General features: G+C 37.9%; 1 protein-coding gene across 1 annotated transcript in view; it reads right to left on the minus strand.

The window, feature by feature from the left end:
* Positions 1-11,665: 11,665 nt before the first annotated feature.
* Positions 11,666-17,045, minus strand: part of LOC136037234 (actin-related protein 2/3 complex subunit 5-C-like) — a 48,497-nt gene continuing 43,117 nt past the window's right edge. Inside the window, exon 5 of the mRNA XM_065719845.1 lies at positions 11,666-11,936. Within this exon, the coding sequence (XP_065575917.1) occupies positions 11,839-11,936 (98 nt within the window). The 3' untranslated portion in view covers positions 11,666-11,838. The remainder of the gene's footprint in view (positions 11,937-17,045) is intronic.

The following is a 17,045-nucleotide window of genomic DNA, read 5'->3' on the forward strand; positions in this document are numbered from 1 at the left end:
GTCACATTGATATTGCAGATATGCTATTTTGATCATACAGCTATACATGACCTGTTCTGATTTACCTTTGCCCTCTTCTCCTACTTAAAATTCGAGGTCTTCTTGCCTTCCCAGCACTATTTGGAAGTTTTGACCCGGTTACTCAAGCCATTCCCGGTGTATTGAAGACAACGTATTTAAAAAAACTCACCTACCTCCACCACGAAACCACCAGAAAAGACTTCATTCCCCTGGGCGTCATCAAGATATTTCAGATATGCAATTTTGAAAACCTAGATACACATATTCTGTTCTGATGTACCTCTTTCCCATTCTTTTATTTTAAATTTGTCGTCCTATTGCCCCCCTCCCCCGCCTAAGTGCTCTTTGGTAGTTTTGAGTCGATCCGTTCCCAAGGAATTACAGATAACTTATTTCTAAAACTCAGATCCGCATAACGTTTTTTATCTATATAGGTATGTTTTTGTTGCATGAGTAAGTCTTTGGGGTAGTCTGGGAAATCTTGGCCTATCGGAGGAGCTCTAAGATGGTTTAAGCTGATCATACAACAAAGACAAAACATGCCCGCCTTTTCTACTAAATCTATAGGCGAATAATGGGCAATGTTCGTAATTTAGGGAAATATCTCCTAGGACTGTGAGGGTTATGTCAGCCCCGGAGGCATACCTATCAGATTATTCTGGACAAAATGGTAAACTAAAAACTTTGATCATATATAGAACCATGGTTGGCTAGGGTACGAAAAAAAGGCCCCACGAGGGGAAGGGCTCATTGTCTTGCAGTCAGTTTCCACCTAAAAAATGGGAACTAAAACTTTCAAATTTGCGACCGAGCGAGCCCCCTCACAATTTTCTGCCACCACACCTGAAGTGGTAAAAAAAAAAATATAGGGAAGGGATAGGGTTCTTTGCTAAGGCAGTGCTTGTGCGGGGCTCTAATTTTAAAGGTATGTGCTTTACCATTTCTTTTACAAAATTACAACATAATCTTTGGGACAATTGAGGACATTTTTATGATATAACCTGTCAGTGATAACTTTTACTATTGCTAATTATCTTCACGAAGAAGCTTTAAGTGTTCTTCAGCGTCAAAAGGGTTGCTTATTCAGGCAATCTAAGCTCCCTCACAATCCAAGTTCAGCATAATACAGAATAGGTCAGAGCCCTCGCTTTTCTTGCCACGTGTTAGTTGTAACATCTTGGATAATTTTCAAGCCTCACCTATTGAAAAAAAAGCAAGGATTATTTTTCTTGATTCCAACGTCACATTTGTATCGAAGAAGTGGAAAATTTAGACGACAAGAAGTTGGCCTGAAAATTGTTTTGAATGTAGCATGGTCCCTATCCAAATGAAGTTTCATGTTTGTAGGGCCATCTTTAAAATGAAAACTATTAGATTGATGAAAGCTATTAGAATTTGTTTCTTGTATTTTAGTTCACTGGAATCCATGGCAGCTTGTAGTGCATACTTTTACGTCCTGCGTACTAAAAATTTCTTTTTACTGGGACTAGTCAGTCATAAAGATTAAGCTTGAAGTTTGAACAGAACTCAACTCTCCAAATTCTTGCAAGGAGACAGTATTAGCGCTGTAGTCATACATAATTTTGATTTCATCCGTAAGTGTAACTACAGTATGGGTCGGGCATAACTAAAATACTAATATTTTCATACACGGGTTAATCTACATAGAAGGTAGTAACAGCCGAAAAAGAAATGGTAGGACCTCAGTTATCCTCGCTATTCGCCGTTCATTGGAAAAAAAACCAACGCAAAAAGTAGGATGTTCTCTTAGGAGCAGAAATTCTACGAGCAGCCTGCCGGAAATAAATAGGAATTTTTGAGGCTCGCAATAGTCGTCCACTGCATCTGGTATTAAAAATTTTATTTACACAACTATAATTCTCAAAAAAAAAAACTAAGCAAGCTCAGTTGTCATTGAAGTGTTATTTTTCAGAATTCTATAAATACTGGAAAACATCCCTTGTCAATTTATTTGAGCTGCTTTTGTAGAAATATCTTGCGTAATATGCGGAGCAATAATTTTAGTTCGCTTTAAGGTTTCAACATCACTTTTTACTTCCGTAAGTAAGACATCGTTGTTTTAAGTGAATTTTCATTCGATTTTATCCCTCTTAAATACAAAAAAAACTTTGTCTAACTTGGCGCTAAAATAAAATCAACATGAGTTTTTTTTTATCAGTGTGTCAGAGGTAACACTCTAGTGTTGCCGCATGAAGTTTTATGTGTCTTCAATACATTTTTTCATTGTCTTTTGCTTTTTATGCAGCAACTTACTACTGTAGAAACTTAGAAGGGGAATTATTCGATTGGAAACTGATTGTTCTAGGGCCCTTTTTAAGACTCTAGCATTGTTAAATAGCCAGTCAACCTCCCGTGCCCATTTTTCTGTCCCTCTCCTAAAGCCCGCCCCCCCCCCCCCCCAAAAAAAAAAACCGAAAGCATCCAAGGTATTAAGATAGCTATTTTGGTCAGAATAGTCGAAAAATTCCAATAAAAAAAGGCTCCAGAGAACAGAAGACATAATCCTCACAGCAACTGGGACAAAGGCCGTAAATAATGCAAATTGTCAATTATTTACAGATAGGTTTTATGGTGGAAAAAGAAGAGGGGAGCATGTTTAATATTGAGCAGCGATTGACCCAAGTTTTTCAAAAATCATTTCCTGGACCAAGAGGATCAAATCTTTTGTGGAAGACATAAGAGGGTGATATGAGGGACTGTAAATTGGTGAAAAATTTTCTTCCCCAGATCATTTTGAAACTAACAGCTTTAAAGTTCTTTGTCCAAGAGAGCCTAATGTACAAAAACAAAATTGATCGGAGTTACAGGCCCCCAACAATGAGCCGAGAAACTTTTTTTTCTCTATTGGCTCTAAGTCCCTGAGCTGATGGGACTCAAGGGCAGAATGAAAAATAGGAAAAATACTGGATCCCTCGAAAACGGGGAGTGACAAAAGAGCCAAAATCATCGTGTGTACTTTTGAAAGGCTTGAAACTTAAACAGTAAGTCTCTGGGCCAAGGGAATCCTGACGTAAAATAGGAATTTTGATTTGCAGTCATGTGTGCCTCAAAAAGGGCTAAAATATTGTTCCTACTCGCTTGAAATTACTTCCTGAAGTAATTGGGACACTGGGGCGTCAATGCACAAAAAAAAAACTGACTAGAAAACTGGGTCCCCCAAAAATAGACCGAGAATAATTTAAGTTAGGGCCTGGGCTCCCCAACTATAGGACCTAAAAATGTTGGAAGAAATAAACTATGCTTGACCCTTTCAAGAGTCGCCACCTGGGACAAGGAGACCAAACTTTTTGTTAGGGAGATAAGACTGTCAGTGGGCTCTGCAAAAGACCAGAAAACCTGTAGTGTTTGAGCAGTTTCAAACTTACGGCCGCAAATCTTTGGGGCAAGAAGAACTTACCGCAAAAAAATTGATCGTACGGTTCCCAACAAAATGGGGACCGAAAACTATACCGTATGATAGGCTCAAATACTATATCTTTTACAATTTCGATCTAAGGAGCCCTGATGCACGAAAAAGAGACGAATGTCATTCTTCCCCCCCCCCCCAAAAAAAAAGAAAAGCTCAAACAATTTTCTCCAACCAGGTTGGAACTTGCACATATTCGTTCCTGGGTCAAGGGAATCCTCATACACTAAAAACACTTTAAGATTGAGAAGACGGATTTCGACAAAATAGAGCCAATCTTACTTTTTATTGGCTTGACACTTGTATTTGGAAGTACTTGGGTCAGACAGACTCCAATTCGCAAAAAAAAACAAGAAAATAAATATTGATTCTTCTGACAACAGAGCCCTTCAACGGGCTGATAAATCGCACTAAGTGCCTTGAAACTCAAAACCGCACGTCTCTGGCCAAGTGGACACCTTTTTTTTTCAAGAAGAACTTTAGTTTTTAGGCATGGGTCCCCTTAAAAATTACGGTCAATTTTATAAAAAGGGCTTGAAACTTTCGGAGACCGCTGCATTGCAGAGGGTAGAGCTAAGTGTGGAGTGGGGGACGCAGTACCAACGCCTTTGAACTTTGGACGTCTTAGTTTAACTTGTTTTTCTACGTTTGTCGGCACACTGGATTGTTTTCTCGCCAAATTCTATATCCCTCCAACCTGTAACCATAGGTTCACCTCTGCTGGCTGAGTTAAGTGACAAACAAATTCTGCTTGAGAGGGGGAGGGAACTATAGAGCTTGGAAAGGGCCAGAAACCTTGTTGTTTTTGATCATTATGAAACTTGTGGGCACGAATCCTTGAGCTAAGAGGAGCCTAATATGAAAAAAATATTTTGGTGACACGGTCTCCCCAAAAAGGGGCCTGAAAAAGAGTCAAAACTTTTGTATGATCAGCTCAACATTTATATCCTAAAGTCCTTGGATCAAGAAAACAAAACAAAAATATTGACTCCCTCCTCCCATAAGGTAAAGTCAATAAAAGTTTTACTGGACAAACCGTAACTCCCTAGCCAAGTGGACTCTAATAGCCAAGAAATTATTAGTTTAAGGCACTGGCTCCCTCAAAATTGCAGTCCATAAAAAGCCGATTTTCGTAATTATCTTTAAACCTTCAAGGACCATTGCTTGGACTAAGGAGACCATGCATCTTTTTTGAGAAAAGAGTGTGCTAGGGGGCCTGGAAATGGACCTCATTTTTATCGTTCCTGACTACTTTGAAACTTCCAGCCGCAAACCCCCGGGCCGAGAGGACCTAATCTAAAAAAAACAAATTAATTTGGGGGACAGTCCCCTTGGTAATGGAGCTCCAAAATGACCAGAAACATTTTTAATCCGCACAAAATTAATATCCTTAAGCCCCTGGGCCATGAAAGCCCCAATGCACGAGAAAAAATTAAAAGAAATGCTGGGTCCTAGAAAAAGGGACAGAAAACTTTTTTTTCTGGAGCAATTTAAGACTTAAACCTTCAAGTTATCCGACCAAGAAGATCCTACCGAAAAAAAAAATAATCGGGGGCCCCAGATTTTTAAAAACTTAAAATAAAATAAAAATTTTATTAAAAAAAAAAGTCCTGAAAAATGAGCTTTAAACATATTAAAATGAAATTGAAAATCATAGATGACAATACTCTAAAAATGTGTTTTTCTTTCCTGTAATTTTCATTATGATCGTGATTTTCCTTTTCAATAAAAGCAAATAACACTCGAGGCTTTTAAAAGGTTGACAGGGGAGGGACATCGGTGTTATTTTGGACAGCTCTTATTTTTAAATCTAGACTAGTCTTGTTTTATTTTGCAGTTACACGGTTGATATGATAGGAAAAATTAAAATCACATTGCTTAAAATACTACTGCTGCTACCTCTAATAACTTGCTAAAGCAACAAGCCGCCTGAGGCCAATACAGCTATACACTCTCAACCTCTATGCCAATCTATTTTAAGCCTCCCTCTTTACATCCTACCAAGAAGTTTCCATTTCCCTGAAATTCTTCTTATGACACCTATCCACCCTATTCGGAGACGACCTGCTTTTCATTTGACTCTAGGCGGTTGGCTGATAAGGACTATCTTTGGCAATCTGTCATCCTTCATCCACATATTGTGTCCTAGCCATCTCGCCCTTTCTCTCATTATAGTCCTTGCAAGTAGAATTGACGCACATCTTTCGTGCTGCTTACTGTTTGAGATACGGTCAGTCAGTCAGGTACCAAAAACAATCCTAAGGCAATTTCTCTGGAAAACATAAAGCTAATCATCCTCCGTCTTTAGGAGCACCCACACTTCAGAACCATACTTAACCACTGTAGCTTCCAATATTCATATCTTGGTTCAAACATTCATCTTCCCATTCTTCCAAACTTATTTCAACAGTAAAAAAGCACCCTGGGCCTTGGCTATTCTACTTTTAACATCTCTACTTGACCCACCGTCTTTATTAATAATTCTACCTAGGTAAGTGAAGCTATCATGGTCGATCTTCTCGTTACATAAAATTATTCACTTATTCCCAGTCTTAATTGTGTTGCGGAGCAACACTACTGCTTTCGTAGTTTTTTTTTTTTTTTTTTTTTTTTCATCGTGATCAGCGACCTGTAGCTCCGAAGTGGTAAGAGTTAAAAATTTGAGATTTTTCAGAGGGAAGGGAAACGTGAAACAGAGTAAAAAAGTTCCAGAGAAGTTCCTAAAATTTCTAACAGTTTTCCATAAAAAAAAATAAAACGGTTTTTTTCTTAGAAACTGTGCGTTCGATGTTTGGCGTCAAGTTAAGACGACCCTAGCTTCGGAAATAAACTTGTTAGAAATACAGTTATGCTGAACTCATGTAGAACTTTCATTTGTCTCTTCGAGAACCGGAGCACAAAATTCCGTAGCTCTTACAGATTTCCCGGAAATAATTCCGGAAAAGTCCATCTCGTTCCGATTTTTTTTGGAATTTTCTCAAATTTTCGATTTTGATGTTTCTTATATTTTTATCGAGTAGTGCTATGAAAAGTATGCGAGAAGAAGTGAAGTGTTCTATATACCAAGTTGCTTCGTTCTCTAAGAAATGATTTCCGAAGTTTCGACGTTCTAGAGGTAACTTCTGTTCTGGACCAGCTAGAATTTTTTTTCCAACGCGGTTCGACAGGTCTCGATCTCCTAACAACTGGAGCTTACAATAGTTTCTCCGAAATAAAATTCCTTCTTTGGGTTTTTCTATTTGGAAGTTTTGTCATGCCCTCGGGGCAATTTAAATTTTTTGGTGAATTTGGTTTGTTTTATATTTTCCTACTTTAGACCATCAGAAGTTAAGCAGAAAACTACAAGACGTTATTTCCGTATCTCTTTCAGATTTCCCGGAAATAGCAACTGTGTCCCGTAGGGCACAGTTGCATGTGTTGCTCCGCAACTGTGCCCTAAGGAACAGGGCACAGTTGCTGCAACACTTCCCGTTGCACAGGCAACGGAGGTCTAGTTACATAGTAGCGTCAATAGGGCTGAATTAGTAGTAATAGTGACTATAATACCATATAAATGCTACCTTTGGTCATCTGAACACCCATGATGCCCCTAAACTTTCCTTTTGATCCGATAAGCTATTCCAAAAAATATTGCTGACACCCCTCCTCGTATCAGCAATCTCTATGCACATAGAATGCTTTGATTTAGTTCAAATTTCCCCAATGTTTCCTCAGATTTTTATTTCAAAATCATCAGCCTTAGTAGTACTCACATCAGAAGCAGTTTTAGTGATTGCAGTGGTAGTAGTAGCTGTGGTAGAAGTAGAAGCGGTGGTAAGTTTTAGTGGTAGTAGCGTGCAAATATTGCCTTTTTGGTCAATTGATCATCTTCCTTATTATTTCCTGAAAGTTCCAGATTAACATACTCAGTAATTCCGGAGTTACGCCCTTCTGGCAATCCATATTCACGTAACATGTTTTGATTTAGTTCAACACTCCCCTCAACATTATCTGTAAGACTCACCTTAACGCCCTTCGTATTTTGGAAAAGTAGAAGTCAAACACGCATACCTTTTCTAATTAAATTAACTGTATGTGAACAGTGGACAGATTGCTTAACTTACAGCCCTTGCGTTGAGGACCTGGGGGGGGGGGGGGGGGGGTAGATTAAGAATACTGAGAAAAATAGATGTCTTAAGTCTTTGTTAGGATTTTCTTTTTGGGGAATGAAGGGTGTGGGAGGGGGGTTGGTTGCGCGTAAGTCACTTTTGACTTTTAAAAAGGACCCTATAGCTTCTAATTTCAAACCAAATGAGCACCATCTGGAGTTTATATGACCACCCATTCCATAAAACCCTTATATGTCCCCACGGTGTAACTTAAAGCTCTTGCCCCAGGGCTTTGTGTCAACCCTGGAAGCATTGTTATATGCTCTTTGGACTATTTTGAACAAAAAACTTTCTCATAATTTCAATCAGATGCGTTTGGCGAAAAGAGTAGCGGGGAAGGAGGGGGCTAGTTGACCTCCATCACTTTTGGCTCTTAAAAAGGAACTAAAACTTCCAACTTTCAACCAAATTAGCTACCTTGAAAGTTTATGCAACCATCCCTTCCATAAAAACCTTAAATGTCCCCAGGACAAAATTTACAGCCCTTATCCCCTGGCTCTGGTGGTTTGTATCAACCCCAAAACCTTTGTTATATGATCTTTGGACTATTCTGAAATAAAATGTCCATCTCAAAATTTCTGTTAGATGCATTTCGGGAAAATACGACCTGTTTTTTTTTGGAGGGGGACAGGATAGCAAATACGACCCTCTTATCACTTTGACTCCTAAAAAGAGGGCACTAGAGCTTTAAATTACCAGTCCAATAAGCCCACTCTGAATTTTATACGATCACCCTTTCTATAAAAACCTTATTTGCCCCCAGTGCATGACTTAGAACCTTCACCCTGAGGGTTGTGGGGGCGGGGGGGTGTGGAGATTTGTCAACTTCCTAAATAATTTCTGGACCTTTCAACTGCCCTGAACAAAAAGGCTATCTCCAAATCTTGATTTGATGTGTTTGGGGAAATTATGGGCATGTAAAAATTTATATTGGATGCATTTCAGGAAAACTCTATGTGTTGGGGTGAGGTGGCGGGTAGCTACCCTCTAATCAATTTGACTCTTAAATGTCAATAGAACTTCTGATTACCAACCCAATGAGCCCCCTCCAAAATATATATGACCCCTTTTTCTATAAAAACACTTATATACCCCGAGGACATAGCTTACAACCCTTGACCTGAAAGCTGCGGGGGGGGGAGGAGGGTTGTCATTCTCGAAGACATCCTTTTCAGACCCTTTAACTACGCTAAACAAAATTGCAATCTCAAAATTTTGATTGGATGTGTTTGGAGAAGTGATGGGTGCGGAGGGGGGTGTGCTAGCTGTTCCCAAATCAATCTCGAGTCTTAAAAAGGGGAACTTTAACTTCCAATTTCAAATTAAATGATCCCCATTCGACACGACCACAAATTCCATAAAAAACCTTATATGCCCCGAGGGTATAACTTACAACCCTTGCCCTATAACTCCGAGGGTTTGTCTCAACCCTGGAGGCATTGTCGTTTGTTCTTTGGATCATTTTGAACAAAACAGATAACTCTTAATTTCAATCAGATGCCTTTCATGAAAAGCAGGGTAGTCGGGGGGGGGGCTAATTGCCCTCAATCACTTTTGACTCTTAAAGGGAACTAGAACTTCCGATTTTCAACCCAATGAGCATCCACTAAAGCTTATACAACCATCCCTTCCATAACGCCTTAAAAGCTCACGGGGCATAACTTAAAACCCTTACCCCAAGACACTGGGAGCTTGTTTCAACCCCAAAAGCCTTTTTATATGATCTTTGGACTATTTTGAACAAAGTGCCTATCTCAAAATTTCTATTGGATACATTTCGAGAAAATAAGGACCTTTTTTGGGGGAGGGGCGCGGTTAGCTGCCCTCTTATCACTTTGACTCCTAAAAAGGGCACTAGAGCTTTTGATTACCAGTTTAATAAGGCCCCTCCGAAGTTTATACGACCCCCGTTTCTATAAAAACCTTATCTGCCCCCACGGCATAACTTACAACCTTTGCTCTGAAAGCTGTGGGAGCGGTTGTCATCCTTACACATAATTTCCGGACCTTTTAACTACGCTGAACAAAACGACTATCTCAAAATGTTTATTGGATGTGTTTGGGGAAAATGATTTGCATGCCGGGCTATTTGCCCTCCAATCACCTTCGACATACTAAACAGGGCACTAGCCCTCTCAATTTCCCATCCAATGAGCCCTTTTTCACGTCTTTACGACAGCCCCCTCTATACGAAGTGCCTTGATCTAACACCAAAAATAAATGAAACATTTTGCCAACATCGTTCTTTACTTAAGCAGCGCAAGTAACGCTGCCTACGATTATTTGTTTTTGGTTGGTGCAAGATCTGAAGCACCAGCAGAGGTATTACTATACACCAATTGTACTTTAAGTCATTACTTTCGCCGCCTTGCCTTTGCTATTTGGAAAATTTACTTAGAATAAAGGCGAGGAACACATAATTAACATACAGCCTGCCTTGGACTTCAATTTCACACTGGGAGGTGTCAGTTCCACGTTTTCAACTGGTGTGAAAGCAACCCCGTCCCATCTCTGACTCTGACAAAACGAAAATCGCAAGGAAGAGAAAAACAAGGACAACCCTATAATCGTTGCTTCAAAAGGGTCCTTATTGTAGTTTCAGTGTTTATTTAGAGGTTTAGTTTTTATATTGTGCTTTGAACTTTTATCTGCATTTCTTTTTATTATTCTGCACTGACGACGGTTGAGCGGAGGTCTTAAACGACATATTAGTCTAATTTTTTCTTCTGCTTTTTACTGAATGTTATTGCCCTCTTTTCTCTCTTCTTTGCAATTTTATGTTTTGTCATGATTAGCCAGCGTGGTCTCAGAAATTATTTATTGCTGACTCTCATCCCTCTATAGTTCAACCAGTTGAAAGTATTACCTATCTTGGCCTTCCAATCGGATTACTCTTTCTCAAATCCGACAACTTCTGATAAGCCATATTTCTCATAAAATTGCCACTGCGTATACATCCATAATTACTGCGAAATTGGGCTTTAACCGACACATTCTTGCAACTCTTTAGGAAGGAACTTCAACTTTATGGTGACGAAGATACTCACGGTGTAAGAGCTATTCTGTTGAACAAACAAAAGTAATAAAAATCTAAATCCATTTACTAATTATTTGATTAGAACAAGAATCCCTCTATAGTTCAACCAGTTGAAAGTATTACCTATCTTGGCCTCCCAATCGGGTCAACTCTGTCTCACGCTCGACAACTTCTGATAAGCCACACTTCTCGTAAAATTGCCACTGCGCATACATCCATAATTACTGTGAAATTGGGCTTTAACCGACACATTCTTGCAACTCTTTAGGAAGGAACTTCAACTTTATGGTGACGAAGATACTTACAGTGTAAGAACTATTCTGTTGAACAAACAAAATTAATAAAATCTAAATCCATTTACCAATTATTTGATTAGAATAAGAATCCCTCTATAGTTCAACCAGTTGAAAGTATTACCTATCTTGGCCTCCCAATCGGGTCAACTCTGTCTCACGCTCGACAACTTCTGATAAGCCACACTTCTCGTAAAATTGCCACTGCGCATACATCCATAATTACTGTGAAATTGGGCTTTAACCGACACATTCTTGCAACTCTTTAGGAAGGAACTTCAACTTTATGGTGACGAAGATACTCACAATGTAAGAACTATTCTGTTGAACAAACAAAAGTAATAAAAATCTAAATCCATTTACCAATTATTTGATTAGAATAAGAATCCCTCTATAGTTCAACCATTTGAAAGTATTACCTATCTTGGCCTCCCAATCGGGTCAACTCTGTCTCACGCTCGACAACTTCTGATAAGCCACATTTCTCGTAAAATTGCCACTGCGCATACATCCATAATTACTGTGAAATTGGGCTTTAACCGACACACTCTTGCAACTCTTTACAAACAAAAACTAATAAAACACACATGAACAAACAAAACTAATAAAATTCGAAATCCATTATCGAAATATTCGATTGCTAAATTCTCTCTTGTGCTAAAATCCCGCTAATGCCATCTTTTACAGGAAAATCACTCTTCGTCAAGTTTCATCTTCTGATAATAAAAAAAAGAAGAAAAAGGAGAAGACTTTTTAATATTATAGCTAAAAAGGAAAATCCAAAAACATTATGCAAGTTCTTATAATAATTAAAAACAATTGTTATCATTACAAGAAAGCTTTAACGAACATCATAAAAGATGAAAAGGATATCCCAAACGAACAATTAAAATAAAGAAACTGAAAAAAGTATCACACACTAAGCTTATCGGTCATGACTCTGACAACTGACCCGACTCCACAAATACCAACTATTCTTTCGTGCCAATTTAAAAGTTGCCCACTTGATCCTGAAATTTAAATAGGGCAATTAGGAAGCATTTCATCCACACAAATTATAGAAACTAATTAACAGCTGTGTAAATGAAGTGATTACATTGGGGTATAAACAATATCAATCATATCAAGTTAGTGTAAAAGCTTACTTTTTAGACATTTTTAGTCTGAGTGGACAGTGATTTTTCTCTCCTTAATACCTTGCTCTTTACGCTAAAGTTTTTAGCACTTTTAAAAAAGCTTCCTATTCTAACTAAACGGCCCTTGTATTTCAGAAGTCGCTCTTAAAAAATTTGGACAAACAATTGAACTTTAGTGTAAAGAGCAAGGTATTGAGAAGGGGGGCAACCCCTTTTTACACGGAGTAATTTCTATTCGTTGTGGGTTTTAATGTTGCTCCTTACTTTCAATTGAAAAAACTTGTCTTTTTAATTTAATTTATGATCTTTTTCAAATAATACCGTTATATCTAGCTCAACCTACATGAAAAATTCCCTCCCCACACGGGAAAGTTGCTCCCGCGTAATATATAGCCCGCCCCGGTAAAATTCTATCCGGACAATTCCTCGTTGAACATCCCCCCTTCCCCCCGCAAGTTTCTTGCAGGCGATTTAGTGTGAAAAAATACCCCCAAGGATACTTTTATTTAAATAATGAAATCATTTTGCGATCACTCCGTAAATCCCCCCTTCCGTGGTAATTTTTCCCCGGAAATTCAAACACGCTCTAAATTTTCCCCGGGCAATTGCTCCGCAACATCTTCAATTGCAAAGTTGAGTTGGCAAAGAGAAAGTCTATTAGACTTCTATAAAATTTTCCCTGGAAAGTTCACCCCCATAAATTTTCACCCATGGAAAATTATCTTCATGAAAACCCACACCAAGTACAAAATCCTCCCCCCCAAAAAAAAAATTCTTTATACCTCCCGATAACAAATATTATACGTAAACAATGGACAAATTTTTTACAACTTAAGCACCTATCCCCAGGGGCAGTGAAGGGTGATGCTGTCTCCAAAGACATAGCATTGGGACCTTTCAACTTTGCTGAACAAAATAGGTACTTTAAAATTTCTATCGAATGATTTTGGGGGAAAAGGGACCATAGGAGAGGGGATAGTTGCATTCAAATTCTTTTGGTTCTTTAAAAACAGCACCAAAACTTTTAAGTTCCCTTTAAATGAGCCCTCTCCCAATGTCATAAGACCATAGGATCGATACGATCATCCTGGAAAAAAATCAAATAAACACGCATCCGTGATCATTTTTCTTGCAAAAAATACGAATTCCACATTTTCCACATTTAAGATTATTTGACCTTAAAGGTGTGTATCCCCCTCTTTTTCGAAAATCAGGCAAATTTTCTCAGTCTCCTAGCCTTTTATAGGCAACACCAAGCTTAGTGAATCATACATATTGGGAATCAAACAGTTCATGGTAAAGAACTGTAGTAAGGAGCGACCCGGCTCAATAGCAACCAAAACTCTAAAAAACGGAATTTTGGTGTCAATAATTACATCAAAAGAATCGCATTTTTATGCTGATTTTAAATATGTAAGTTTCATCATTTTTGGTCTTACCCATCAAAATTTACGAGTCTGCAAAAATTTGCCTTATTTTAGAAAATAGGGGAAACACCCCCTAAAAGTCATAGAATATTTAACGAAAATCACACCATCAGATTCAGCGTATCAGAGAACCCTACTCCAGAAGTTTCAAGCTCCTATCTACGAAAATATGGAATTTTGTATTTTTTCCCAGAAGACATTTTGTTTTTTTTTCCCGGGGTGATCGTATTGGCCCAGTGGCCCTAGAATGTCGCGAGAGGGATCATTCTAATGAAAATTAAAAGTTCTAGTGCCCTTTTTAAGTGACCAAAAAAATTGATGGAACCTAGGCCCCCTGCCCCACACATATTTTTCCCCAGAGTCACTGGATCAAAATTTTGAAATAGCCATTCTGTTAGTCAAAACCTGTCACTTAGTTAGTCAAAACTTGTCCCCTCCTCAACGCCTCGCTCTTTACGCTAAAGTTTTTTAATTGTTTAAAAAAAAAGAGTTGTGACAGAGTCAAACTTTAGCGTAAAGAGCAGGGCGATGAGGAGGGGACAACATCTTTCATATACGGAATAATTTCTGTTCGTTTTAAGTTTTAATGTCGCTCCTTACTTGCAGTTAAAAAAACTTGTTTTTTTGTTTAATCAGCTTAATAACCCAATTTATTTTTATATTTCTATTGACATCGAACTTCCGTTTATTAGAGTTCGGTTACTATTGAGCCACGTCACTCCTTACTTACAGGTCGTTACCCCGAACGGTAGTTGCATGAAATACCCCCTACCTAATATTCTTCATCTAAGTAGAACCTAACTATAACCAGTTTTTTTTTCGCTGGTTTTTCTTGACAAACAAATTTGAGCTATATATTTGCGCAGTGGGGAGAGGTGGGTGGGGGTAAAGTACCTCTGTAGTTTCCATAATTTGGTTAATAAAGTATTATATATTCACTTTTTTTATATTTCATTAGAATTGAGCGTCAGAGAAACAGACCCGCTATACTTTATCCCCAATTTCCTAATGTGCGAATATATAGCCCAAATTTGTTTCTAGAACATTATATTTTAATCTTACTTTGGTATGTTTCATTAGGATTGAGAGTCAGAGAAACATATTTAAACAATATTAGGTAGGGGGTATTTCATACAAGTACAAAAAAAAAACGTTTCCTATCAAGCAAAGATTACCTAATAAACATCTTTGTTCATGCGTTGTCCGACTGCATTGCTTGTTCATTAGAGATTGCACTTAAAGGGGATTTTCGTTAGAGACTGCACGCGGCCTACACAACAAAACCTTTTGACTTCATGGCAAAAGAACCTTTAAATTTGGAAAAAGTTAGGCTAAAATAGTGCCATGGAAACCTACATAATGGATGATGTGCTTACTATAAATTTTTGCAGTTTACGATACGCTCTCTATCATTAGCATAGTATTCTTCATAGAGATTTTCAAACGGCTGTTAAACAAAGACGACTGGATACAGAGGTAATGCGCTGATCTACCAGAGAACATAGACTAAAAACGAATAGAGAATTGTCTTTTCAAATTAATTGCCAAGTGTTTGCCTCGCTGAAGATTCAACAAGAGAGGAAAATGAACAACTAGCAGATCCACCACTAGGTAAATTAATAGTGAGGCCTTGAGCATCAAGATGTTTTCGAAGAAAGCACGTAGCATCCCTCTCATTTCATGTTTGTGGAGAGAAACATAAGTAAACTACCAAATAAGTTGACACCGGGAAATCGCCGGCTAGAACGTCTTAATAAAATAAAACTTTCAAGGGATATTCAGGAGGATGTTGAACTCAATAAAAACGCACTATGTGCATTCATGTTGTCAGAAAGGCGTGTCAGCAATATATCAGGAGCAGTTTAGGGTATTAGGTTAAAGCTTTTAAAGCATCGAGTAGGCTAGCCAAAAGGCCTTACGTGCATGCTACCACTACTGTTACTGCTGCTACTACAACTATTGCAACTACTAATAATACTACTACTTCTACTACTATTACTACTACTACTACTACTGCTAAGGCTATGTGTATTAACGTTAAAATTCAGGGCATATCGAGGGTGACACTGAGCTAACCAAAAGACGCTATTTGAATATTTCTACTACTACTGCTACTACTTCAGCAATTGCAACTACTAGCGACTGTGACAAATTGCAACTGCGACTGCTTGCGACTACGACTGAGACTACTCGCGACTGCAACTATGACTACTTGCGATTGTGATTACTTACGATGACTTCTTGCTTGCTACTGTGACTACTTGTGATTGCGACAACTTGTGACTCTGACTACCGTGCGACTGCGACTACGACTACATTTGAGCGCAGCTGCTATTGTCTATCAGCGTGACAACTTGTGACTACGACTACTTGCAACTACGATTACTTAGGACCTCAACTACAAATACTTGCGACAACAACTGCTTGCGACTGTGACTGAAACTTAAATTTTATAATCAGTTTTAAATTGTACAATTATCTAAATATATGATTTACCTCATTTTATTCTTAAAAACTTTGAATTTTAACATTTAGCACGAAATGAAAAGTGGCCATTGGCCCACTGGTTCTCGAATAAAAGGGATAACAGACCTCGAAATTATTCCAATTCAAAAATCGTTCAACATACCCACCTTTCAATACCACAGAGCCAGCTCACAGCTTTAGCAATGATCATTTTCCCACTGATTTAGCACTTCGATTGCTTTTACCTCGCGTAGCCGATACTCTGTAGCTTAGAATTTGCACTTCCATCGTTTATACACTGAGTTAGGCTTAGAAAACAGAGTTTTCATTCCAAAAATCTAAAAACTTTATATTCCAAAAAAGAAAACATAATATTTTTCTAAAAATTACCAACGGTATTTTTGGAAAAAATAATTAATACATATTTTTGTCCATGGTTAGGACGATAAACATGGAAATCCTGAGGAAGATATTGAGCATTGTTTAAGATAGGATAATAACATTACAACAAAATGGAGGATATTCCTCTTAATTTTTTTTCTAACATTAAATGAGACTTGAGGAGACTTAGGTAAAATATTCATCGCCTTATTCTATTCTTTTTCTTTTAATTTTAGTTTCGTATTTATTATAGTTTGCAGTAATATATTTACCAAATTTATATTAAAAAAAAAACATAGCTGCCACGGATCTTTAATAATAAGAAATCGGAAGCAGAATTGCTGCTATTAGCTACTTATCAACTTGGTTAAGGAGCTGCACGGTGAAGAGGCGTATGTTTATCATACAAAAACGAAAAAAAAAATGTATCAAACAGTTCGTGGGACGAGCTGTAGTAAGGAGGGAATTGGTTCAATAGTAACCGAAACTCTAAAAAATGGAATTTTGATACCAATAGTTACATCAAAAGAATCGCATTTTAATGCTGATTTTAAATATATAAGTTTCATCAAAAATTTGAGAAAATTTGCCTCATTTTAGAAAATAGGGGGAAACACCCCCTAAAAGTCATACAATCTTAACGAAAATCACAGCATCAGATTTAGCGTATCAGAGAACCTGTAGATAGAGAACCGTATCAGAGAACCTG

The sequence above is a fragment of the Artemia franciscana genome, chromosome 16 (genome assembly GCF_032884065.1).
Source record: "Artemia franciscana chromosome 16, ASM3288406v1, whole genome shotgun sequence".
NCBI lineage: Eukaryota > Metazoa > Arthropoda > Branchiopoda > Anostraca > Artemiidae > Artemia > Artemia franciscana.